The 27,354-nt window shown below is 44.9% G+C and overlaps 3 protein-coding genes and 1 long non-coding RNA gene across 5 annotated transcripts in view; 3 read left to right on the top strand and 1 right to left on the bottom strand.

Moving 5' to 3' along the window:
• The window catches only part of bean1 (brain expressed, associated with NEDD4, 1), a 34,026-nt gene extending 30,489 nt beyond the window's left edge, over positions 1–3,537 (top strand). Inside the window, exon 5 of the mRNA XM_079280460.1 lies at positions 2,214–3,537. Within this exon, the coding sequence (XP_079136586.1) occupies positions 2,214–2,598 (385 nt within the window). The 3' untranslated portion in view covers positions 2,599–3,537. The remainder of the gene's footprint in view (positions 1–2,213) is intronic.
• A 4,686-nt stretch (positions 3,538–8,223) lies between these two features.
• On the top strand, positions 8,224–8,944 carry LOC306785895. Its single transcript, XR_013772451.1, has 3 exons — positions 8,224–8,277; positions 8,396–8,486; positions 8,570–8,944. It is a non-coding gene; the product is annotated as an uncharacterized lncRNA (long non-coding RNA).
• A 639-nt stretch (positions 8,945–9,583) lies between these two features.
• Positions 9,584–15,112, top strand: tmem41ab (transmembrane protein 41ab). The gene is made up of 5 exons (XM_079280459.1): positions 9,584–10,101; positions 12,388–12,538; positions 12,659–12,820; positions 13,153–13,291; positions 13,373–15,112. The coding sequence occupies exons 1-5, from the start codon at positions 9,959–9,961 to the stop codon at positions 13,606–13,608; spliced, it is 831 nt and encodes a 276-aa protein (XP_079136585.1). The 5' UTR covers positions 9,584–9,958; the 3' UTR covers positions 13,609–15,112.
• Positions 15,113–15,228: 116 nt separating this feature from the next.
• On the bottom strand, positions 15,229–26,310 carry gpr155b (G protein-coupled receptor 155b). 2 transcript variants are annotated; one of them, XM_079280453.1, is made up of 20 exons: positions 26,199–26,310; positions 24,973–25,169; positions 24,672–24,819; positions 24,440–24,569; positions 24,068–24,243; positions 23,828–23,980; positions 23,624–23,691; positions 22,647–22,818; positions 21,772–21,927; positions 21,617–21,700; positions 21,344–21,467; positions 20,749–20,833; positions 20,464–20,551; positions 20,070–20,292; positions 19,859–19,936; positions 19,282–19,445; positions 18,679–18,774; positions 18,537–18,601; positions 18,310–18,447; positions 15,229–17,003 (listed from the first exon to the last, which is right to left on the bottom strand). In XM_079280453.1, exons 2-20 carry the CDS (start codon positions 25,119–25,121, stop codon positions 16,460–16,462), a joined length of 2,841 nt encoding a protein of 946 aa, XP_079136579.1. In that variant the 5' UTR covers positions 25,122–25,169; positions 26,199–26,310; the 3' UTR covers positions 15,229–16,459. The 2 variants fall into 2 exon arrangements, with proteins under 2 accessions (XP_079136579.1, XP_079136580.1); XM_079280454.1 differs by having other exon boundaries at positions 16,881–17,061.
• Between the last annotated feature and the right edge of the window lie 1,044 nt (positions 26,311–27,354).

The raw sequence follows: 27,354 nt of genomic DNA, 5'->3' as shown, positions 1-27,354 counted from the left end.
TCAAAGCGGGGTAAGAACTGAGAGTCAATGTGAGAGTAAAAGGCCGCAGGCAAAGCGAGTGACTGGGCCTGAGACTCTGATTGTTGGTGACTATGCTGTAAAAGATGTCAGAAAACTGTGCAGCAAGAACACCAAAATACTCTGCTTTCCGAAAGATATGGTCTCTGACATGAGAGACAAAATCCTGGACATCGTGGCTGACTATCCCACAGTGAAAAACATCATCGTGCATACAGGAAGCTGTGACATTGTGAAACAACAGTCTGAAGTTCTAAAGCGAGACTTTATTGATCTGTTAAACACGGTCAGCTCTGTCAAGGCTGAGGTGTTCATCAGTGGCCCTCTTCCACCAGTCAGAGGAGGAGCTGAAGGATTCAGCAGGATGTTTGCACTGAACAGATGGCTGCCAACTGCATGTGCCGACCATTCAGTACATTTTATCAACAATTTCTACCTTTTCTGGGAGCGCAGACATCTTTTTGCAGCGCATGGAGTTTGCCTGAACAAGTCAGGGGTAAAACTGTTTACCTCGAACCTATTTTTCTCCCTGCGTCACCCGTCTGTCCCTACTGCCAAGGACAAGACACAAGAGGAGTCTAAACAAGAGACAACCACACAGCATCGCCATGGAGACCTTACAGGAAGGATGCCCCCGCCTAACGACAGCCAAAGGGAGGAGTCTCCAACCTCATCATCAGGGACCGCCTCCGATCTCCCACTTTCCCCACCCGTCCTAGACGAGGAGTCTTTACCTCCCTCCCCAGCACCTACTTCCACCCCCCAAATTCCATCCAGGTCCCTTTCCTCTCTCACACTCTCGCCATCCTCCCCCCACCTGGAGTTCACTGACCGCATGAAAGAGCTGGTCACTGCTGGAACCAAACACACTCCTCGACGGTTCCACAACCGTCCTCTGTCTCCCCTACCTGACAAAGGAAATAATTGATATCTTCCTTCCAAAAACTGTGTCGGCACAGCAGTGCAGTGTACTGTGGTCAACAGAGAAACCAGTTTTCGAAATCAAAGACCCCGTTCGGCCTTCTGTGGTGTCACTGACTTCTCACCCGCTCCTGGCATGCTGCTCTGTAACTGGACCTGAACCTCTGACCTCTCAAACCTGCTGAGGGGAACATGCAGGGACAAGCCAAAGATCAAGTGAACTTTGTAACAGGGATATTCTCTGCACACATTTAATAATAAACATGCAGTATGTGCAGCGCCGCATTTGTGGAAGATACCAGAACAGTTGATTTTTGTTGGTGTGGGTGCTTATGGGGTCCAATATATCACAAATATGGATGTGTGCAAAGGAGTGGGCATGAAAGCAAAAAAGGCATTGGATATTCATTTTCATATGTTGTTTTAGTTACATACAACGTTTCTCTTTCTTCTTGTGTCCCTGTCAGTGTGTATATAATGTATAATAGAGTTATAGGAAGTAGTGTACACACAGCTGTATACTTTATGAGCGAGCAATGGGGTTCTATTCAGAACATGAAAGAGCTGCAAAGTGGGATGAGAAACTGGATCCAGGACTAGAACATCCCCCTGATACTCCCAATATCCCTAAAAGCAAACATAGGAGTCTCCTGGATAAGTGTATGATACTATTGTTGTTATGCTATGATCCAGTTTTATTGTATAAGCTCAGCTTCTGTGCCATTTGGTGCTTCGACACCCACGAGCGTCAGCTGTCGTTGCTTTGGAGAAAAAGGCTTCGTTGTGTCAGGTGTTGAAGCTGATCTCATTTGGATGTTTCTAACCACAATGCTCCTTAAGAATTGCAGCTGATTTCTCCCTTTAAGTGTGTACACGCCGTAGAGTTGGGCGATCATTTCGTTTTTCCACATTGTCAAACTATGGTTAACGTGGTTAATGTAGATCGACAATGTCGGGGCCGGCGGCGTGGCTCAGCATCTGACGGAGCTCTGAAATAATAAAAGCTTCAAGCTAAGTGATGTGAAAACACATTATAAAAGCATTTATTTCAAATATATAAACAGTAAAAAAATATATTAAATAGCAATGTTCTAGTCAACATTTATTGAAAAAAAAGATGAATAATTTCCAAAATTCACATGTTTTTAATCCAACAAAATATTCATCTTTAATCCACATTTGTTGGCATTCGGCCTTTCAAAAACTAAATGAAATAAAGACGTTGGTTCCACCACAGCGCTGACCGTTTGCTTGTTCTGTTTTTATCTCCGTAGGTACGATGAGTGTGTTGGCCCAGGCTCGCCTCAGATCTACATACCTTCAGATGACCCGCCTCCTTACTCCCTATTGGACCCCTGTCAGAGAGGGGCGGAGCAGGAGGAGCAGCCGGACGACACCGGTCAGGATCCCTCTCCGTACTACAGAGAGGCCTCGGCCGGTGCTGCCTGGTTCTCCCCCTCCCACTACCCGCTGGGGCTACGGGAGCACCAGCACATCGCCTCCATCTCCTTCCCGCTGGAGGCGGCGCCGCCGTACGAGCTGGTGCTGGCCGAGCAGGGACAGAGCCTCCCTCTCGGGCCGTGTGACCTTTACAAACACCCATCGGAGAGGGGCGACGATGGCAACTCCCAGCAGCCGGGGGCCAACCAGATCGTGTAGGACAATCGATTAGTTTCTTTCACCTGCGCTGCTGGTTGTCCCCGGTTGAAGTAAACAAAAACACTTGTGATGTTGGGCACAGAATGGCTGTCAGGAGCAGATGTGACACCAAACTGTGGACACTAATGAGATGTCACACACAGAGATGCTGACACCTAATAAAGCTGAAAATGAGTCAGCTCCTCGGTGGACTGAAACGAAGCCGGGAATCCAGTTTCTCACTAGTTTGCGTTGTGCTGTTTCTGAAACGACGGCTTCTCTTACACGAAAAGGTTTGTGTCGTCCCAGTGATGCTTCCTCGGACTAAAGACTCCCGCCCATCCCAGAAGAACCCAATCGTCTCGTTACATTGTCTGCCATGTTCTGGCTGTTCATCTCTCTTTGTTGGATGAGGACGGATCACGAAGAGTCGTGTCGATGCTAACATCCATTCATTGACGATGACTGGAGAAGAAAGACTGGAACGATATCAGTGTGGTTCTTAGTAGAGTAGTTCAAGCACTCGGAGTACTCCCCTCCTCCCCCTCTCCCGCTCCTTTGGGTCTGGTCCTCACCCGTCAGTCTATTTAAACGATGTTTTGGATGAGAGCGTAATCGCCACAACACCACTGATCTCCAGTCTGTCGTGTGTGAACATGTAGAGCAGTGTGCTGCAGCTTCCAGTGTGGTGGTACATGAGAGTGACTCTGTGGTGATAAAAAACCGATGAGGAAACGACCGGGACAGGAAGAGAAGGCGCTCTGAAGATGTTATGGAAGTCATTGCTGTCACCAGAGAGGGAACGAGTCCACTGTTTTGCCATGACTCTTTCTATCAAGGGCTTTGGTTTTTAACATGTATATAAATATAAATATTCTGTAACCGGACCCCAGCAGCAAAATGTAGCTCCTCCTCCTCCTCCTCCTCCTCCTCCTCCTCCTCTTCCTCTTCCTCTTCCTCTTCCTCTTCCTCTTCCTCCTGAGGAGGTCGGGTTGATGCAACTCAGAAGTTACACATTAAACTGTAGATCTTAACCATCTGTTTACTGGAGAGATGGATGCTTCTGACTTTTGTATTTTTCTCTTCGTTCCGCGCTCATGAAAGAATGAACTTTTGTCTGTTTTTCTTATTGCACTTCGTAACACGTGTAAGCAACACCTGGATCTGGATGACAGAACTCATTCGATTGCTAATTAAGGAAAGAGACGAATGTAAACGCCCACTTTACCAGATTCACGTGTGGATTGAAAGATGTTGCGAGAGCGACAGGAATAATAATGTATACTGCTATTTTCAATATTGATTCATCTTCCAATTATTAATAGATTACATGCTTGGGTCTATAAAATGCCAGAAAATAGGAAAGAATGTTTAGTTTACTTTCACAATGGAGGATTTCAAAAATGACTTGTATGATTAATCAATTATGAAAATGGTGGTCATTCATTTTCTGTTGATCTATAATTCATTAATTGACAAATCGTTTCTGTTCTCTTGTAAACAAACTCTAAAATATATTATATATATGTTATATATATATCATGTTTTATTACTAATCATGTGTGGCCATAAAAGCAGAGCTGAATACCTCCAGACTGCATGTTACATCATACTGTGACAAAGACAGAAGCAGGAGAGACACGTCAGCAGCGACTGAAGCAGGAAGTCTTTTGAGGCCGAGCTTTAAAAAAATGTTTTCCATAAATCTTGTTTTTTGTTCCTAAACTTTGTAACATTTGTGTAAGAATTTGTGCGTAAAAGGCGTCGGACTGTTAGCTTGAACATTGTAGCCATAATGTGATCATCTCAATGGAGTATTGGTTGCTGATGTGGAAGATCTCCTCATGCGTTGAAACCCTGTTCAATGAGTCGTGATGAGATGAAAACCTCTCGGCTGTTTCCAGCTCTTGTTCCAGGGATCAGGTCGTGTTGTTGTAGCTTCACATTGGCAGCTGTAGACGAGGTAACCGCTTTAATTCACGTCCTCGGTTTAACTGTTGAGCCATGCAGAGCCACTCTTTAGTTATGGATCTGCAGAGCTCTTCTTCTTCTACTCTTTAACCTCCAATCTGGTTGTGCTCAAACGTTTGCTGTGCCGTCCATGTTTATCTCTTTCTCTCACTCTGCAAGATACAGGAATACCTGCAGAGCCATCGACTTTTAATTCAGTCAGTTTAAAAACACGCAAACTGCTATTCATCTGCTGCTAACTCTCATCTATCAGATGCAGTTCTATGGCTCCAGTGTCTCTCCATGCATGCAGCCACGTAGCGCTGCTGCTACATGATTAGCGCCCTGCTGTAAAAAAATATCCCCAAACACAATAAACTGAATATCTATACTTTAATAAGCAGCCAGAGTCTGGACGAGCAAAGGTTACATGGAACCCCTCAGACAGTAAACCCGTTGAGGCTCTCCACACGTGGAGCGGAATGGAAGTGAAGAGCAAGTTGACGGTTAACGTTGCCGGTTGCAAACAGACTTGGTCATCAACAACACGCGTAGGTGCTGATGTTTTAGAGAGTATTGGGTTAAAACAGCTCCTCATTGTTCTCCGTGACGTTGGCTGGAAGTGATGTAATGTTACACCCGGTGTGTTTTATGTGGAGCGAGCGCTGCGCCACATTCAAAACACAGCCTTCTAAATGCTTCATTGCTTGCAGCAACCAGTCATGTGGCAACTTTACAGGCAATTTGGTTTTCCTGTAAAACCTGTTCGGGATAATGGTTTAAAAAGTACAAACAAAACCTTTGTGCAATTCTACTCTTCAAAAGTAGTAGCGGTACTTGCTGCACTAATATCTTTGAGAGTAGTATGTGTATACTTTTGACACATCAAAAATACAATCAAAACTTTAATGAACTCAAGAGGAAGAAAAAGGATCTTTTCCTCTTCCATTGACATTAATGCAACGCTTCTCGTGTTGTTTTCATGCTTCGTTCAAGATTTAAAACATAAAGTCTGTGAAATAATAAAAAAGCCAGTTCAAGTACAAGTTGATTTAAATAATATCTTGGGTTTTTAATGAGACAGAGTTGCACAGAGAATCTAAAATCCTTCAAATGTACTCATTTGCAACCCTCATATCCTCCCACATGGGATATATGTGTGTACACAAAGTCCCATCTATGTTGAAAATATCCACCACACAAATATCCAGCAGCGAAGCCAAACAGCCAAGAGGCGAAGATGCAGAACTAGCGTGTGAGTCGAGTCTCTTCACTCAGCTGTTCAACAATAATCCTGAATGAAATCACCTCTACTTCGGCATGTGCGTGTACCGTGAGGAATATTCTGACGCTTTAGTGTAGACAAAGTCAAACCGAACGATCGGCGTTGTCAGTATTGTAGTATTTGTTCATTAAAAACACTTACCACGAACTAGAGAAGTACTTTCAGCACATGTGTGTGTCGTCACTGTGAACCTGTGGCTTCTCTGTTCGTCTGTAAAGGTCTTACATGTGCATCACTCCCCATCTCCTCTCTCTCCGGCTGTCCAGACAACAGACCTCATGTAACTATTAGGAGCTGCGGTCAATCATGTTTCTTTGTGTTCTGTATTTAGAGATTTTGTTGAATATTTTCTGAATGAATCTGAACTCTTCTATGAACCCGAGTGGCTGGTTGTAAGCGAACACTTGTGAATCAACAGGAGACTGAAGATAAGAAGTGGACGTAGTCATCGTCACGTCACTTTCCAAGCCTCGCGGTCGGCAATTTGGCCTTCGCCATTTTGGATTACGGTCGTCACCATGTTTTCCTTTTCAGCCAATAAACAGAAGTGACCATATTTGGAATGTGGAGAAGCGACAGAGAGACGGCGTATACGTCTCTGGTAGTTTATGAGGTATCGATGCTGTGCGATGAACAAAACGAGATGAACTTGTTCTCTTTGTTTGATTCGTGCGTTTTAAAGTGCGCACTGTCACTTGTCATGACATCTCTGCTCCACAAAGCCCACACATCTTCTGTTTATGTTCTGCACCGACAAAGTGTCACGTGAAGCTAGAAATGCACCAAAATAAGTCCATACGAGTGACAACACATAATCATCCAGGATATTGAGTCAACTCATGAGTGTAGCTTTGTTAAGGCTACATGTTTAACAACTGAACAAAGTGTGACGGGAACAAAGGGAGGAAACGTCATGGAAATAACAACCAACATCATCTGGACAACAACGCAAAGTCTGAAACCAACAACAACAGGAACCTATAGAACAAAGATAAACATGCAAACTGTGCTTCTTACAGACGACTCTCACTGTACACTGCATGCACATAACACAGAGACCTCTCTCCAGTCGACAGAAGCTATCGAAGTATTTGTGCTCTCTGACTCTTACGATGGCATTTATACGCTGAAGAACACTTTTCCCTCAATTATAGATCCATTTCTTTTGTCAGATACAACGCCTGTGTTGAAATGAGAGGATCGTGGGTTAAGACATCAGCTGTGTAACATCTCAATACGTTTTTAATTTGCAGCCTCTCATGACCCTAGCTTGTACACACACACACACACACACACACACACACACACACACAGTACTAAGCCACAGGCCTGAAGCAGAGCGGAGCCAAACGTGTTGTTGCCAATGATAATTATGGATCATTGATCGTGCTGTAATTTAGGCGCTGGGCGAATATCTGACAGCGTCGACGTTTCTGCTGTCGTTTCCAGCAGCTATTGATTTATTGTGCCGTGTGCAAAGCTCCTGTCTTTTTCAACGTCTTACCCAAAGACAACACCGTGGTCTGACTGTCGGTCCTCACTGAACACGGGGTCAGAAACCTTCGTCGAGACTTTTCCGTTGACCTCAATGGACACAAGTTTGCGCTCTTGCTGAAGAAGATCGTTTCCCCTCGAGGCTCTTTGGAACACACCGGTCCGGTAGAAGCTCCACCACACAGACACAGAGGCGTTCATCCGTCTGCAGCCTCAGCTGCACAATGCTCAGGTGGGGAATTCACACTTTGTTATTCTGTTGTCATCATTAAAAGGTTTGATAAACACATTTCAGATTATGAGACAAAGGGCCACTGACATACAAAAGGACACCAAGCAAGACGCACAGACTCTGTGAGGGTTTTGAGTCTGTTTCTTGTTTCCATGTTTGTCTCTTTGTGTCTCCTTGTGGTCATATTGCATCTCTTTGCAGTCTCTTTACCCCTTTTTGTAATTATTTTGTATGTCTTGCAGTTGCTTTGCGTCTCTTTTGTGGTCATTGTGTGACTGCCTTTGTGGTCGGGGCGTGTCTCTTCAAGTGACATTTTGCAGGTGAAGGCCTGCTAAACCCGTTCAGTTACCCATCCATGGAGTAAATACCAACCATAAGAAAACATCCCGATTCCCTCTGCCTTTGGTTACAATCCCCATATTATTCACCTGCGCTTTAACGTCAAAGTCGTCGTTTCCGGTCAGAGTCAATGTGCTGTAATGCACCTGTAAGGCCCCTGACTGCCGTTCAGTCGACCCAGTGAAGAGCTGTTTTCCTTCTCGCGTTGTGCTTTTGATACGAGCCAGAGAGAGATGTATTTTTGGAATCTCTTTTGGATTGTTAAGATGCTTTGGAGACAAAGAACCGCCCAGCCCGAGGCCGGTTGCTCCGGTATATGAGTCACAGCCGAGACGCCACAGACACTGACTTCCCTGTTGAAGACGCACTAACAGACTAACTGCTGCTGAGGTTAGCCGAGGTGAGCTGTCATTTAAAATATCTCTTCAAACTTTCACTGACAATTAGAAAGGATCATTCATTGGTATCATGCAATAGAAAAGCAGAGGATTGCACTAATCCTGAGTGTTCTCCTGCAGAAGATGAGAGCTCAGCTCGTGTTCCTGCTCTTGGTTTTGGCGGTCGGCCTTCAGGCGCAGATGACAGCTATTCTCCTCCGGGACCGGAAAGGTATTCCTGCGTGTTTCAAAGTCTTACAGATCCACAGCTTTGTGGATTTCAAACTGACAGCAGCTCTGTTCAACACCTTACAGTTCTTCCAGAGGAAGAGGCCTTCGAGGAAATGATGGCGAACGCTGAGACCCGCGCAAGGCCAGAAACAAGGACACCTGTGAGGACGTGAAAGGTCGGACGGCTGAGATCGTCTCGTTTCACTTTATAAACGTCATGCAAGCCGGTTGTTCAGACATGTTTCTTTGTGCTGATATCATGTGTGATGGTAGAACTTACTCCCCTCTATGTTAATCATGACAGACTGCAGATGTACACGAGGCTGCACTTTCTTTTCCCTCTTGATTTAAGGTCAGTTTCACTGACATCACTTTACCTTTAAAGGCAAACTATCCTTATTGTCTCAAACAACGTGTTGCTGAGCTCACTCTGATCGCAATAAACTCCTTTTCAATATTCGTTCTCTGTCATTTTGCTTATTTAAAAAAGGTTTTGCTTTCTCATCTCGAAACAAATGTCAGTAAAGTTCCTCTGCTTATTTAGAAAGTGATGATTGTTCGTCAGCTTGAGTCAAACCTCGGGGTGTGCTCTTGTTTCCTCCCGTAGTTATTTAGTTACTTGCTTATTTGTTTTGTCATTGTTGTGACGAGCAGAACATTGTGTCTCGCACGGTTTCATTTTCTATTTGTATTTTGGAGCCTTTTGGAGTAAAGTATTAAAATAAAAGTACTCGATGAGAGAAATGGCCTTCTCTGATATAACAGCCTTTTGTATTTCTGTTTTTTGGAGATTAACTGCACCTCAACAGAAAACGTATAAATACAAATATATAGAAATACATTACAAGACACATTTCAAAATAAAAATGAATCAATTAAACGAAAATATGCACAGGTTCTGTTAAAAGTGTTGCTCTTTATTTTAGACCTGAATTATTTTATAAAATATATGTTTGTTGTTACATTTGCAGTAAGTCTGATGCATGATAAGGATCCTGATCTATAAATATATAAATATTACTGTCACACATGGCCTTCACCATGTCGCCCTCTAGTGGCGCATTGGTGTAAGTGCACATTCACAGTTCTCACCGACAGCAGACTGCGTTCACAAACTTCTGCCAAATGAGTTCAACCTGTTCAGTGTTCGTCCGTTTGGGGGCAAATCGCTTGAAGACGTAATCCGTAAAGTGCGAGCAGAGAAACACAAACGAAGAAGAGGAGAAAAGCTGCTGTGAGGGGACACACGTGGCAACATGAGTCTTCTTCTCTCCTCGGAGAGAGTTGTTGGTCACCGGCTGCCATGTGATCCGTGAGCCGAACCCAGCCAGAATGTCAACCGTCATCAGCAGCCTGCCACCCCAACTCAACCGCCAACACGTTGACTTCAGCCTCGCGGGTTCTTCCTCTTCTCTTCCTCTTTTAAATTTAAAACACAGTCGTCAGTGACGTTTGACCGGTGCACGGAGCGACATGCGCTCCTTAGCGGGACTGGCTGCCCTTGTGGCGGCGGCGAGTGTCTTCCTCTACCTGCTGTCGACCCATCTTCCCCCGGGACCGACGCACGGCCCGCCGGGCTCAGCGGAGGAGGAGGACGGGGGAGTCCCGGAGTACAGGTATGGAGAAAAAGAGAGAGAGACAGTGCAGCTTTAATCACTGAAACAATGTTTCAAACAAAGTTTCAATGGCTTCAAATGTAGAAGAAAATATATTCCTTCTGTCGTCTTTTTTATTTATTTTATTTTGTTTATTTATTTATTGTTGTTGATTTGCAAGATGTGCATTATCAATCAACAACAATTAACAGTGAAAAAGACACACACACACACACACATATACACACACACACACGCACACACACTTTAAAATCCAGTGAGGGATTAGATGCCTACCTACATTTAAATTAGGCTACTTGAGTATCTCTAAAACATAATAAAGTGGTTTATTCTTTTTTTATACTAAAAATGATACTTCCTGTCTGAAAAACAATGCTAGAATAAAGTCCAGAGAGAAAGGAGTCGGGATATGAACTGTCATTACAGCCTCAGGCATTCTGTCTCCTGTAGTCATTTGGGGTTTTCTCGACGTCAGTAAAGTGAACATCAGCTGGCTCGGAAACTAAATTGCCCAAACATCCGTGATTGTGATCCCTACAAATAACAGCAAGGAATGAAGGAATTAATAACCTCTCCAAATACCACACAAGTCATCGGTACTTATATTATGTTCTTGACATTCTGTGTTGACTTGAGCACAGCATCAGCTCCCCATCTTTTATATCAATATAATGTTTAAATTCGGTAAGTTGACTCAACACAGCTTTCTTCCTGCTCACATTTGTCTTCAGAACTGTTGCACATAAGACAAATAATGAAATGTTTGATATTCACATCTCCTCCCAGTACATATGGGACTGATCGCATTACTCCTCAGTGTGTGTGTGTGTGTGTGTGTGTGTGCGTGTGCGTGTGTGTGTTGCAATATGCCAGACGGTCAAGTGTGTGGTTGTCTAGGGATGATAGAATAACGCCGACCAAGACACTCTGAAGCCAAGAGCAGGGCCCGTGTGTGTGTGTGTGTGTGTGTGTGTGTGTGTGTGTGTGTGTGTGTGTGTGCTCATTACATTATGACTCATATTATACAGTTACTTATCAAGTCATTTAAACATGGCGTGATTGCACTCGGCAAAGTTGTGTGTATTTGTGTGTGTGTTGTGGTGATGATACATGTGTGAGTCAAATCATCTTCATTCATTACGGAGGTTGGCTCACGAACACACGAGTTAAAACTCGATCTCTCTAAAACACTGCACCTTTTCAAAGAGAAGAAAACCAAATCAAACAGAAAACAACTGAAGAACAGTTGAATGAAATGCTGCAGAGTTCTAATAACAAGAGTGAGTGTAACTGTTGGTTGAACCTCAGTGATCTGATCAGCATATAACCAACCACAATAAAACATGGTGAAGATAATACGACGACATCTTTCATATCACGACATACATCATCGCCCTGCTGACCAATGACGGAGCAGCATGTTCGTCCGCTGACCAGTAGAAAAGACGAATGCTGCATGTCGGAGCAGGTGGGAGAGGAAGTCGGCATCTTGAGTTTCAACGGGGGGTTTGGTGTGTGTGTGTGTGTGTGTGTGTGTGTCTTCCCTCCCTCTGCTCAAGTGCTCAGGCAGCGACACTATTTCTGTCCCTCCATCAAATGTCTCCTGTTACCTTCCTTCTAACGCGAGCTTTCCTCTTCTTTCTCTGTGAAGCGTGATAAAAGTCACTGCACGACTAACTTTGAGCTCCATCAGCGCACTGTTTAAAACTGCAACATCATTCAAATAAAACAATGTTTGAATCATAAATGAACGGTCCAGATGCATCCAACATCAGCACTGAACAATAGAGATCACATGGATGGAGTTGCGGCAGGACGCAGACGTAACAGGAAGAGTTCAGCGAGTTATTGTGCATAGAAAGAGATCACAGGTGTTGGTGACCGGTTCAGGTGAAAGATCAGAGTTCAGGTTCAGGTTGCTTGACAAACCAAAGTTGGTGACAACTGGGATGAACTGTCAACGCAACAAGAGATCTCTGGGCTGGCATTCGTAGTGAGCGACTGATGAGGGAAGTGAGAACAGGTGGGCGAGGGACGTCTGGTGGACAGGTGTGGCTGCGGTCCAGGTCCATTTCTACTTTGAGGACTTTCGGCTGATCGATTGTTACAGGATTGTTTTTAAACTGCTAAATATTAAGAGTATCAGATTAAAAAATCTATTGTTGGGGCTATAACGAAAGGCATTCTGGGAGATGTATAAATCAGTGTGTGAGTCCTTAAAGCTCCAGGTGTTGACAGAAGGACGAGGCACTGAGTCTTGGCCGTGGCGCGTTTCTTTCCATCCAGGCTGAAGTTCCCGTCGGACCTGGACGAGCTGCGGGAGCTCGCAGAGATGCTCAAGTTCTACAACAGAGAACATCACGGCTACGTTCTGCTGCTGTTCTGCAGCGCCTACCTCTACAAGCAGTCCTTCGCCATACCGGGCTCCTCCTTTCTGGTGAGGAGCACTGAACACACACTTACACATGGAGGACCTCAAAACGTCGTGCAGTTATCTAGCCAATGCATTCCAAGAATGTTTGCACAATGTACTCCGATCCATCTCATCCTCCTCCAGAACATGTTAGCCGGTGCGATATTCGGGCCCTGGGAGGGCCTGGCGTTGGCCTGCCTGCTCACCACCGTCGGCTCCACGTTCTGCTTCCTGCTCTCCTCTGCGTTCGGAAAGCAGCACGTGGTCCAGCATTTCCCGGAGAAGGTGGCTCTGCTGCAGAGGAAGGTAGGCGTCTCCCCGTCAGAGAGTCACGATGGCGGCAACGCTAACGCGAGCGTGCTAACACGAGCGTGCTAACGCGAGCGCGCTAACGCGAGCGCGCTAACGCGAGCGTGCGAGCGCGCTAACGCGATCGCCACGTTAACACGCTTACGGTATGTTTGCATTTCGTTTGCATATGTTGGTGAATGCAAGTATTTTATAAACTTTATGGAAGTCATTTTTTTGGCCTCAGGGATTTGAAAGAGAAAAACTTTTTCAACTTCTTTTTTTACTCCCTAATTTGAGGAAGCCTTGCAGACTCTGTTCCTGCTTCCTTCCCTCCCTCCCTCCGTCAGGTGGAGGAAAACCGCAGCAGTTTGTTCTTCTTCCTCCTTTTCCTGCGTTTCTTCCCTATGACTCCTAACTGGTTCCTTAACATCACCTGTCCCGTCCTCAACATCCCCATGCCCACTTTCTTCTTCTCTGTGTTCATAGGTGAGACTCCACACGCACATTCACACAGTGTTAAAATCACACTCCAAACACCGATGACTCGGCTGTTTTCTCCTCCTCCAGGTTTGATCCCCTACAACTTCATCTGCGTTCGCACGGGCTCCATCCTCTCCGAGATCTCCTCCCTGGACGACATCTTCTCCTGGGGGACGCTGGCCCAGCTCCTGGCCATCGCCCTCATGGCTCTCCTCCCTGGAGCGCTGATCAAGCGGTACGGCGGCGCTCACCTCAAGATGGACGGCGTGGACAGTAACGGACCCAGCCGGGCTGAAGTCAAGCCGGACCGGAAGAGACGGTGATTCTGGGACTGAAAAGAGGAACACGACGTGGTTTTGGATTCCCAAACAAACGATGGAGAGAAATCGCTCTCCGCTTGGCCTCGTGATTGTCTGTCAGGTCACAAGCGGCTCATCGTACTCGCAGGATGAGCGGTTCTCATGGTGCACCGGGCTTTAAGGCCACATGGTGTTACACAGAGTTAAAGTTTTCGGGAAATCTTTTTAAATTCCTTCACTCACATTGATACAAGTTAAACGATATGTTAGATTTCGGTGGATTGTTGGCTGAGGCTGCCCATCATGCAGTCGCCCGCTTTAATCGTCTGCTGTGCGTCAGCTTGTGTTTCTGCCTTTCCTTCTCCGTCCATCGTGACTGCAGTTGTAAATGACCTTCTGTCCAACGCTCCTCACATGTTTGCTCAGCGTTTGAAGCCGTTACAGTTTCGGGGATTTGCTCGGAAAGACGTTTTTAGCACATTTGGACTTTTAAAAAGTCTAAAGATTGAGCGCGTCTCCGTCTCTCTTCTCGTCTTAAAGCACTTAGTCACGTCTCAATGTAGCTGTGGCTGCATTCACAGAGGACACGGCAGGTGTGATCTTCTCATGATGGGCTCAACAAAGCGACAAAATGAAATTTGGTCACGTGGCTTCTGCTGCAGACTTGCTGCTAACAGATCAGGCTTGTTGTTTTCTTCTCGACTTCACTACCTCACTGAGCTCAGACAGTCCAGGGTTTTACAGTAGATACTCTGGATGGCCGTGTTAAGCCAGTGGAAGTTAAATGCTTGAGCTCAACTGGAGTCTGAACTGGAGGCTGGTTGGAGATGAGCTGCGGAGCCCGGAGAGAGGACGAGATCAGCAAGAAGCTCACTGACAAACGTTGCATTTCCTGCGACTCCTTCATATGAAAAGTCAACAATCAAGTGTGACCTCATTCGTCAATCGATTAGTGATTCAACATTTATTCAAATGAAAATCTTTGAGATTGACGACTTTAAGTCTGTTGCTTTCAGTGTAACTGTTGAAAGTTTGAAATTGTACTATTTATTTTTTTAATCCGTATTTTTCAGGGGACAGAGTTCATGGATAAATCTTAAATCGTAGATTCTTATTTAAAGAGAAAATGTAGAAAGTCTGAAACCGACGTCTTTGACGTCTTCTGTATTATTTATACGCCTTTCAGGATGAACCTCATTTGAAGATCATCTTTTGTTGAATTTTGGATTTAAATTCTCACGTTGTAGCCTGACAGTGGAGTGAAGTTCAGGATTTTACAATTATAGAGTAGAGTCACATTTTTAACAGGGAAACTCTGAGCTTCGTGGTTCCTCTGTTTTTTGGTGAGCAGTCCAGACACTTCTGAACACTGTAGCAAGTAAAATAAGTGTTGACAATGTTGCTTCAAGCTTTAAAGGGCTTAGCGGAGGTCAAGATTTTAGTTCTCTTCTTCTGAGACTTTCTTTGACCAAAAAATGTTCAAGGAAAAAACCCGACCCGTACTTGTGCATTATGTAATAAAACCTGTAATGTCTGTTTGAGTCAATAATTGTGTGGTGACAAAGAGAAACGTGGGCTTTTGGATGCAAACAGTAGTTTATTCGTGACCACAGTCGTTACAGCAACACACTTAAAACATCCAGTAACACTAATCCTGCCCACCAACAACACGCTGGTCTCAACCTCTCAGTTCTTCACACACACGCGCACACACACACACACACACGAGGACCTGATGTGCTCTGCATGAACCTCAATGTGGTGTCAGTTGGCAGAAGATGCAATCTGCACTTTAGATGTTTGTGATGAAGAAGAAGAAGAAGAGGGTTCCAGAAGAAGAGAGGAATATCATTTCTTTGGCCGTCATGCTTCAGGTGAAAGTATCGGGTCACATTAGTGTGGTGCGTGTACTTCAACTACACTCTTGAGGTTTTAATAAACTTAATTTCATCAGTTTATTTAGAAAGAGTTCATGTCTGGCCTGGGCTACATTCTTGAATCAAGCTAGTACCAGATTTGGCCGGAGAGGCATACGTTTAAATCCCCCCCCCCCCCCCCCCATGGCTGAATGAATCCATTTAGTGGCGAAGACCACAATCGTTTCAACACAATCAAACAATGCAAAGATAAGAAACATCTTCCGCAGCATCGTCACAAGACGAGTGAGTCCAGTGAGTTGCATAATTTAAAAACAAACAGTCAGTGCTGAGCAGAGAAGTCCGAGCTGCTCGGAGTCATGCAAGTAGTCAACGTAGACCAGAGCGGTTCAAAGACGCAACGTGCAAAATATCAAACAGTGAAATAAGAGGAAGGTTCCAAATTATCTCATGTCTGAAGGGAAACACAGCGAGCAGCCAGCGAGCAGCCCTGCAGCTCATTGGCTGAGAGCAACACAGACAGTACCATCAGTTTACCGCTCTGCTCTGGTCACATCAATAACACGATACGTGAGGACGGACGGCTGATGGATGGCAACTTGAAAATGTTAAGTTGGCACACAGGAAAAAAAGAAATCAAGTTTTACATCTCCAGGTGACTGAAGTCAAGAAGCTAATGATCAAAGCCGGCTCAGGAGAGGAGAACATTCCAACCAAAAGGTTAAAAGACTTGGTCGGGAACCAGGAGACGTACCAGCAGGGAGCGCTTGTTTCCTCCTCTTCCTCGTCTCCACGAACCCGAGCATCACTTTGTTCTTTCATGTGTGGCACAGCTCTCATGTCACCGGTTTTATATTTTCCAAGGAACTGCAAATGAAGCCTCACATCAGCTGGAATTTTGGCGACAGCGTGAAGCCGGAGCGGACATGCGAGCGGCTACCGACCACGAATAGCTGGTCGCTCAAAGCAAACCCGCCTCCCTTTGTCCTCGCTTCCTCTCACATGATCTGGGACCACTCCCCCCCTCTCCCCCGTGTGAAGTGGTACAGCAGCGATGGTTCCTCCCTGAAGCCGTGCCGACCCGTCTGGTGATCCAACACGCCTCCCTGCTGGAGGCGAACGCCGTACACTCGGGCCTCGGCTCGCCCAGCGCACAGGCCTCTCTCAACCAGCCAGTCCACCAAGTCACTGCCCAGAAACACACTTTCAAAATGGGGCCGGTGGTGTGTGGGATGGGGGGAAGCGGGACCACGCTGGTGAGGAGTAGTTGGGTCATGAGCTTGGTCAGACTGCAGCTGGGGAATCTGCTCCTCTGGGGAGTCACGGTGGGAAATATGTGCTTGGTTTTCATAGTCGGGCTCAAGCCGGGGTCGGGATGGAAGCCAACACCGACCAGGGGACTCATCCGGATCGGGAGAGCGGTGAATCTGGCGCAGGTTGTGCGGCTCGTGGTGCAGGCGCTCCTGATGCGGGTGTCGGTACCGGGGCTCGTAGGAGAGGGGATGTCCCAAGGCCCCGTTCTCCTCCTCCAGTCCTCCGAACCTGTCATTATCAGAGGAAGGATTCACCTGTCGAAGCGCTCACACTCTCCCCTGAGCCACTTTGGAGTGATGGGGGAAGGGAGATAAAGAGGGCAGGCACAGGGAAGCAGGGAGGAATAAAAGGAAACATGAGGGGGAGAAAGGAAAGCACGAGGATTACAAACAAAGAGGAGAAAGGAATAGAAATAATGTGTTAGAATGAAAGAAAAGAAAAGCACTCAGGACTCATGAACATCCACAAACAAAGCGTTTCCGTTAGGACAGTGGTTCTCAACTGGTCTGGCTGCGGGACCCACCATCACCCCTTAATGACAAGCCGGGACCCACCACCCAAATTATCTGGATGGATGGATGGATGGATAGATAGATGGATGGATAGATAGATAGATGGATAGATAGATGGATAGATAGATGGATAGATGGATAGATGGATAGATAGATGGATAGATGGATAGATAGATGGCTAGATAGATGGATAGATAGATAGATATATATATGGACCAGAGTCCAATGACTCTGGTCTCTCTGGACGTTTCTCTCTTTTGGAGATCGTCCTATGATTTGACTTTCACAACTCACACTCAACAGTCCTGCTCTGCTCTCTGTATCCTCGTCTCTCTCCGTGTGTCACGGTGTTTGTACATCTCATCTCACTCAAGTCAGGAAACTTGTCAGAATACTCGTATATATATATTCACGTGATGTGATTCACAACGCATTGGTCGGTGTTTTTCCTGCACCTCTGAACAAGTCCCGTAAATGCTGGAATAATTCCGCTGCATAAAACAAAATGCCCTTCAAAATAAAATCACAACCTTTTTTTTTTTTGTAAACGGGTTCGTGACCCACTTTTGGGTCGCGACCCACCAGTTGAGAATCACTGCGTTAGGAGACGCTTTTAGTGGCTACATTTCATATTCAACATTGATCTTACTGCTAAAAAGTAAACAAGGGAAACAATCGCAATAGTCTCTTTTCTGTTCTTAAGAATTAGACTATTACTAGAGTTGCACGTGACAGCAGCAGCTAATAATCTTTCTTTGATATAATAATTCATACATGTACTGCAAACAGAGGTGAAAGGTGCAACATGCTTCAAACACAAGAACTAGTCAGAGGATAAAGAACCTCAGTAGCTGCAGCAAGACGGATAAATAACATGCAGAGAAACATCAAACGGAAACTAAATAATAACAGTAATAATGTGGAAATGAACAGGGACACAGCCAAGCAGTTCTGACCCAAAACAGAACTAATTCAATCAGCTCCATGCTCATGTACGGGATGTGACACACACAACCTCGTACCTGCGCGTGTGCACGATGTCCTGTACACACTGGTCTTTGTGGTAGCGGACGAACTGGGTGCAGGTGAGTCTGACCTCCTCTGGTACAGCTGAGGGACTCACGTCCTCACCGTCCCTGCCCTGCCACAGCCAGAGCAACCTGACACACACACACACACACACGCACACACGTGTTTCCTCATTTGATCTCAGATGACTCTAGAAACCATGAACGAGAGTCTCCCTCACCTCTTCTTGAAGGGCAGGATGATGAGGTGTCTGTCCAGACCAAAGATCCCAAAGGACAGGAAACCCTGGGACAGAGAGGACAAAGAGGAATACTATCTCTGCACTCATCTTTACACATTTAACACACTACGCTCAGTGGTACCTGTCCATAGTTGGCCACGGCACAGAAGAACTGCAGCTCGAGGTAAAGTCTTCCTGGGTCCTTGTTGAACAGCCACCACAGACAGCTGGACAGGTTCTACACAGAGAAGAAAACAACCAATCAGACAACAGGACGTTTATCCCTAATAGAGTTTATACACATAGTCCAGTAAACTAAAACTGATATGTGCAGCCCTGATCTCCTCAGGTAATCCTTCTACAGTCGAGGACGATCACGTCTATGTAACAATCTGGATCTTGGTACAACAAGGAACGACACATCCGAGGATCTCAGGGTGGAGAAGGAACACAGAACAAGGGATCTGATAGATAACTGGGTATACACTTCTATCACACTAAGACCGTCTCATTTCATCACTCACATGATTAAAGTCGCATTCCAGTCATGTGGCCTGTAGACATCAGATTTTCAGTGACAACTTAATGTAAAAAATATTTAATTTTTTTTCTCACACACACACACACACACACACACACACACACACACACACACACACACACACACACACACACACACACACACACACACACACACACACACACACACACACACACACACACACACACACTATTCTGCCCTCACCGCCAGCAGGCTGACAAAGAGCAGCAGACAGAGCAGAACGTGTCTGACTGTCTGTTTATCGTCGGTGGGCTGAAGCCCAGGTGGCGGCAAGTTCAGCGGCTGCTCAGACGAGGAAGAACCCTGCTGCTCCTGCTGCAGCCCGTCACACAGCGCCCCACTGTGGCCTGGAGAGGAAAAGACACAAGCGTTAAGTTCCAGGGTGATTGGAGACGTCCAAGAGACCACAAATGTGCCTCAGGGAGCTTTGTGAGGATGCCAAGTTTCTAAATTTTGTTAAACAGACTATTGCTGCTGTCTTGCTTTGGTTTAGATACATTACTGACAGCAGATCTTAACTCAACTGCACAAAACAGCCTTTTTATGTTCGAGAAGAAAATACAGAAATTTCCTTCCGTTTCCTCTTTAACATAAAACAGATCATAGAGATTTACTCTCTTCTTTCATTTTTTCAATCTTTATTCCATCTCTATCCTTTTGAAATTGAATGAAATATAGAATCTTTACTGCACGTCCACCATGCAAACACAATGTGGAAATGGACATTCGCTAGATGGAAGGTACTGATCCGTTGTGTTACCTGTGCTGTTGGTGTGCTCCCTCTGCGTGCTGGCTATCATGTCAGGTATCGGCTGGAGAGGAGAGAAGATGTGGAGGTCTGCCAACACAACAGAGACAGTACACATTATATATAGATGTACATCATCTGGTCCAAGTAATGGACTCATATTTGCCCTTGCTTCATTCAGGTAAATGTTACTTTCGTCTGTATTAGCACCGGTCAGCGCTACCTGAGTTGATGCTGCCGGCAGGTGAATTTTCCATCTGTGGCTGTGGTTGTTGTTGTGGTTCCTTCAGGCCACCAGGGGTCCTCAGCTCGTCACTGATGCCTGTCACAGCAGCTCTGTTCAGGGCCTGGTAGCCGCTCTGCTCCCTGTCCCCCTGGCTGAGACCCATCAGAGATATCGCACCGAGCACCAGGCTGACGGCAAGCACCACTGCTGTGCTGATGATCTGGAGGAAGAGAGGATATGTGAAGAAGTACGCCCCGGACGACTCTACTTTGAGTCATGTATTGGATTTAGATCTAATTTATAAATATTAGATTTAAATAGGAACCAAACAGACTGAGTCAGAGCTGAGGAGACAAGAGAAACAGCACAGAGTGAAAAACAGAACTCTAACCTGAGCTCTGCCGTAGAAGAAGGCAGAGTCTATGGTATCAGTCCTCTCTCCTGATATCAGAAGACCTCCGACCGTCAGGAAGGGAACCCTACACACACACACACACACACACACACACAGGTAGTTTTTTCACACTGTTTTTATGTGCCAAAGTACATTTTTGTTGAAAACTGATTTTGGATGCAAAGATCTACAAAGCCGACCTGTTGATTTGTAACAAGCTTATCATACAACGATTAAAAGCTTCAAAGTTTTCACAGAAAGTTCCCGAGCGTGCCGACTTACCCCCAACCCAAAACCATGAATACTCCTGGTCGGAGTCTCAGGAGATCATCTCTGTTAGTCAGAGCCAGACACAGAGGGATTAAACCTGAAAAACAGAGCAAAGCACGCACATACACGCACTAAAGTTACAATCGGCATTCAGTCCCGGGACAAATGCCTCCGCAGTAGTCACAGGTATTTACACGACACCTGATTAGACGCACTCATTTTTGTCCCCTCACAAAATGACATCCTTCTCGGTCCGAGCGGCTCGAACGGCGTCCCAAATGAGTAGACACGGAGTTTTAAGAGAGACCGAAGAGTTAACAGACATAAACTAGAATTACTGCCTCGCAGTCGGATGCCAACCGAGAGGCAGTTCATCATTTTACCTCATAGACATTTGTGTACAATTGTCATAATTAGCATATCATTTCTTGACTGAGGGCAAAACCGTGTTCTGACCACCAAGCTCTGAATCAGTTCATACTTGTGTCCAATTTAAAGAAATCCTTTTTAGGGAAAGGACCTGTGTTCAAAGAACCTGCGTATGAACGCTAATTCTGGTGGAAAAAGGTATAATTGACAGAATCGATGTGCTTACTAACACACTTACCTGTCCAAATGTAGGTGCTGTACAGAGACCCATAGAGCAGAGTGAAGGTGAGAATCTTGCCGAGCAGATTGTCGTCTTGTTTCACGAAGACGTTCCACAGGATCATACTGACACACACCAAAAACTAGAGCGGAGTACAACAGCTTCAGAACAGAGAAGTGAATATGAAGAGCCAAAGTAATGAACGTTTGGATAGATCACAGGTGAAGCACACGCTCAACAACACTTTACATCAATGAGACGTTTTAACGCTTTAAATCAGCTGAGACTGACCTGAGCCAGGAAGAGATTTAAGGCAAAGAGGTGAGGAAGTCTGTTAAACTTCCTGCTCAGCAGCATCACCACGATGGTCCACACCTGAGAAGAGATGTCACATGATCACACCTTTTATGTTGCTGTATATTATTCATATATATCTGCGTACATACCAGAGCTACGAGGCTGACGATGCTGATGTTGAAGCTGACGTTTTCAAGCTCTGTCACCAGGGGGGTCGGGTCCATGAGAGGGATGGTCAATAACCAGGCCGACACGTACATGATGGGTGCAGACAAGAACGTACTGATCACCATCCCTGATGTCACCTAAAGACACGGCAGAGAGGACGACACCACTTACTGACAGCGTAACGTGAACACTGGATACAGAGACCTTTATGTGCAGACTCGGATCGGACAATATTCATTTGAAAATTCACTCAAGAGAATTGGAAATGATCGCCTTCAGATAGTTTAATTAACAAAAATAAATACATTTTCCCTGATAAAACTAATAATAATACTAACAATTGACACAATAAATATCAAAACACAGCTGATACAGGTTTAAGTTTACAGAAATATTAGCAAACAAAGCTATCTTGTGTTTCTTACAAAATTCAGATTTTCTTAAACTTTCCTCAGCTCGCTCAAACACATTAAACAAGTGGGTTATGATGTCCATGTTGCTTGTTTTACACGTGGGCAAAATGACATAAATCCTCATAATTCAACTACTACATGTATCTATGTGACTCTGCGGTGTGACGGTGTGGGGGGGATGAATACAGAGTATTGTGGATACACAGTTAAAACTGTTAAATGGCAGCCTACTGATACAAAATAGTAATTTTCTTGGCTTAAAAAAAGGTTTTAAGTCAGGGGTTCTTCTGGTTCTAGACCTGATTTAAACTGCTGGGATTGTCCGTAAACCTCTTCTATTTATTCTAATGTTTAAAATATTGTTTTGTTGCTTCAGGATTGAATCAAACTAATTCCTTACAAGCTGCTGTTTGAAGTGGGATCCCTACATCAGCGCCGCTTACCACCTCGAGCTCGATGTTGTAGTGTGCAGCATAGATGGCCACGCTAGGTGCGGTGGGGAAGACTCCATACAGGAACGCAAAGTTAGACAAACTGGTGTGGTTGGCACTGGTGCTGTTCACTCCTACGTCCAGAATATCCACCATGTCTTTACAGACCAGCGGCATCACCAGGCTGGAGAGAGAGAGAGAGAGAGAGAGACATGAACCAGGACACGTCATCAAAGACCAGAGGCCTGTTCTACGGTGAGCAAGGTAACTACAAGGTTAACCCCGGGATCTCAGGGCCATGACGGTGGTTCACTTCTCACAAAAGGTACGAAACTACGGAGCTGATCATGCTCCAGATAAGAGATCAATGCCTGTAAAATAATTCCCTACTAGCCAATCAAAGCTCGGTGCACGGACCATAAAGTAAGATGACACAAATACAAAGAAGCAATAGATTTATCAGTCACAATCCAGGCTTAAAGCAACAGCTGACAAGTGCAGGAAGGACGACTGGCAATAAATCAGACTGTGTAAATTGGTAAATTAAAAGCCTTATAATACTACAGAGCACAAGTAGATCTGACTGTAGTTACAGTTGTGTATTCCATTAAATGAATGTGTGATTTAGATGTTTGCTTGTAGAAGAGAAGATACTTTATTCATTATTGTGTGTATGGCAACATGTCGCCAATCTCTACGCAACAGGTGATCTCAATTATCCTCCAATCAACTCAGAGAGATTATGATATTCAGAATAAATAAATTGGGAAAAGAGGAAAAACAGCAAGTGCCAAAGAATGAGTCCTTGTTGATGCTGTAGCTAGTGGTGGCTGGTGGTGTACATCTTGCTGCTTCATGCATGTACTATACCTAAATATAGGAAAAAATATACTATAAAACAATATTTAGTGATATACATTATACTGCAAGTAGGCCACTCCCACATCATATAATCACACACACACACACACCATCTCAGCCCCCCTTACAGTTTGGCTGTGATGAGTAGAATCAAGGCCACTCCCGTGTCTCTGGTTAGTTTTCTAAGCTGTCCGACCTGCCGAAGAAACAGAAACATGACTCAACATTAAGTACACAGGCTTCAAAACAGTTGAAATCAAATTATACTTCCGTAAAAAAAACACTGAATTTACAGTCAAAATTCAAATGAAAAACCCACAAAAGCCAACTACCATAGTGAGTCCGAGGTAAAACAAGGCCGCCCCTCCGAACGAGTTCGCCAAGCCATCGATGAACTCTGCCAGCACAGCGGGGATGTGCTGGCCCAGAGCAAAGTGGGAGATGATTCCTATTATCACCATGAACACGATTGGGTTCTTCAACACCTACACAGGCGACAGAGAGAGGGGGATGGTGTTGATGTGTGTGTGTGTGTGTGTATATATACATACATACACACACACACACACTACCTGTAGGAATACGACTCCCAGGATGCCAAGAGTGCTGTGTGAATGGCTGGCCTGCCTCCACCGCTGCACCTCACAAAGAGCGAAGCCGATTGGATTGAGGAGCATGAGGGAGACCGGGGCAACGAGATAGATGTACTGGAGGTACTCTGGATATGTGCTTCGATACAGAGCATCAACTAGAAATACAGAGAGAGAGAGAGAGAGAGAGAGAGAGAGAGAGAGAGAGAGAGAGAGAGAGAGAGAGAGAGAGAGAGAGAGAGAGAGAGAGAGAGAGAGAGAGAGAGATGGGGGGGTGTATACTTTTTGTGTCTTAAACACAGTATTTGTCTTGGTATAGAATACATCAGTGGTGGTGTTTTGCATCTGCCTCACCTATGGGGTATCCTAAGGCGAAGTCGTTGCTCTGCGTAGCGAAGATGGCGTACAAGCCGGCCTTGCTGTATCTGCAGTCTGGACTGGCCACCATCAGAGTCAGCACACATACCAGCACAAACACCGTCACCTGCACACGAGAAGGGAGCATCAGTCACATTAATCTCTAACCACCGTGATAAAAAAGAAAAAAGTACATCCACATATGACCCCCCCACACACACACACACACCTTAGCGATCAGGACACTCCAGAAAAACGCCCAGATGACGTTTCCAAAGTCCAACAGCACCATGTTTTTGAAGAGCAGAGCTGGAAGAGCAAACTTGGACACAAAGTTCCCCAAACCCTTCGCCTGGCTCTGTGTGATGATATCTGCCCTATGGGTAGGAATGGAAGAAATTGCCATAAACACACAGCTTGTTCACTTCTCACATTCATTGGATATCTCTAAAAGTCCTGCATACTGCAGAACCTTCACATGGCGGCTGCGTACCTGTGAAACAGAAGGAGAAAAGTGTGACTGTTCTTACCTGCCGGCTATGTAGCCACACAATATGATGCCAAAGCACTCCAGGAGAGCCGGGAAAAGCTTGTCGATGGACATGTGGGGCCCCACAGCAGAGGTGTTGTGGGAGATGTTCTTCCCGTGGATCAGCACGTAGCTGTTGGTGGTCTCCATGGTCAGTATGGGATGGAGAGGTAAGGGGGGGGGGGAATCAGGTGACGGCTGGGGAGGAAGACAGAGATGGCAAACATACAATCAGCAGTTAAATGAAGAAACTGAAAAATCTATTATCCCTATTGGATAACCTGGAGCACACTCGTCTGCACCACCTCCTGCAGAGACACTGTCATCCAGATACAGGAGAACATTCCTGCAATAAGACTTTATAATAAATCACACGACTCTAACACCGTTACTCTGTTGTTTGCACTACTGTTTAGTTCGTTAATTTAATATTATTCCATTTCATTGTATATATTGTGCATTTGACATTTGCATTACTTTATTTACCTGTACCTATAAATGCTGCTGTAGCAAAAAATGTCCCCTTGCAGGATTAATAAAGTAAATTTCTATCTATCCATCTACCCACCCACCCATCTGCATGCCTACCCACCCACCCATCCATCTACCCACCCACCTGCCTACCTACCTACCCATCAATCCATCCATCCACCTATCTATCTCCCTAAATAATAAAGTGGGGGCTTAACTGAGGGCTTAAATTAGTATGTTGTCCCACTCGAGGGAACCCAAAAGAAGACAGATTATTCTTTCTGTTTTTTTATTTTCAGTTTATATATGTTGCATGTTATATGTTACCCACAAACAGAATAGTACATAACATACCTTCTAACTATACAAACAATCAGACTCGGCCGCAAACCGCTAGACACACACGCAAAAAAAACAAAACATAGATCAGATTATTCTAATAGTAAAAGGAGAAAGGTGCCCTGGACCCCTGGCTAACGTTATACGCCCCTGTCAATGAGCGTTACCGTTAGCTTAAGTTAGCACAGTCACGTCAACACGCTTCACTCAATGACAACACATGTCTTCTATCCGACGACACTCTAGTACAGGTAAACGAGGTGTTATCACGTTAAAAAGCCAAAGAAGCTAACCGCTCTCTCATGTCAACACCGTTAGCTAGGCGCGTGCTAAACATCAGGGGATTTAGGACCGTTAGTTGAACATCTGGCATTAATATATTATTATAAATGACTTGTCTAGAAACGTGGCGCTTACCTCTGTTACTTAGAAGACCACCTCTGCTCGGAAATAAACGGCATTCATCTGTCCTACTGTTCAAACAAGCCCTTGTTTTTCTGCTTCTGAATCTGGCAGCTGCCGAGAGTGGTGACGCCCTAATACAATGACTGACGGACGATACAGCCAATCATCGACGAGCTGCACTTCACACTCCAACTGTTGGGTGGTGACGCCCTAAACAAATGACTGACAGACAATTCAGCCAATCATCGACGAGCTGCACTTCGGACTCCTACTGTGATTGGATAAAAGCCTGCGAAGCTGCATTCATGTGATGAGGGCAATGATCATGATGTTTGGACATCATTATGTGTTTTACAGAAGCATAACAGCTACAACATGAATACCAAACTAACAAAGGTTTAAATACGGTCATATTGTATCACTTTAATTCAGTAATAAATGCCTCAAATAAATAAAAGGGTTTTTTTTATCTGCCTATGATAACATTCTTAATATGATTTAATTGATGTTAAGACCCTGGATAAGTCCTTCTCATTAACTTTTGCAGCACAGGTTTGGTGTCATAGGCTTTTTTTTTGTATGAATATGTCATTGATGTCAGATACCAGGTTTTTTTTGCAGGTAGGCGGCAAACGCACCCAAACTACGTTATTTAATCACATTAATCAAAGAATGACGCTGTGAGCAGGATTTGAACCTGCGCGGGGATACCCCATTGGATTTCGAGTCACACTAATATCGTGTTTTGATATATGACATAATATAACCTGGTGAGACAAAACCAGTCATTTTCAAATTTTAAGCTGTAGACATTTTTCAATTATTTTGAGAACATTGACAAACAAATCAAGCCTGTACTCTATAGAGGAATTCCACCAGTGTTCCACTAGATACCTTAACAAATACTTAATCATATAAATACTACACAACTGAAATGCATCTATTGTAGTTGCTTCACAGGCAAACATTGATGTATTTGAGTATGTGAGGACTCATTTGTTTCCTTAAATTTGTGGGCAAATCCCACTGCAGTCTATTGGAAACCTACAGCAACTCCACGACTCCAAAAAGAAATGATCATAAGAGATTGTTGACTCGTGAAAGTTCTACATCAGATAAGCTAAATCATATTATGATATAACATAATAGCCGACATCCCGATGTCCTA

The sequence above is a fragment of the Melanostigma gelatinosum genome (assembly GCF_949748355.1).
Source record: "Melanostigma gelatinosum genome assembly, chromosome: 12".
Classification (NCBI taxonomy): Eukaryota; Metazoa; Chordata; class Actinopteri; order Perciformes; family Zoarcidae; genus Melanostigma; species Melanostigma gelatinosum.
Note: the sequence above shows the minus strand (reverse complement) of the source record. Positions and strands in the feature narration are given on the sequence as shown.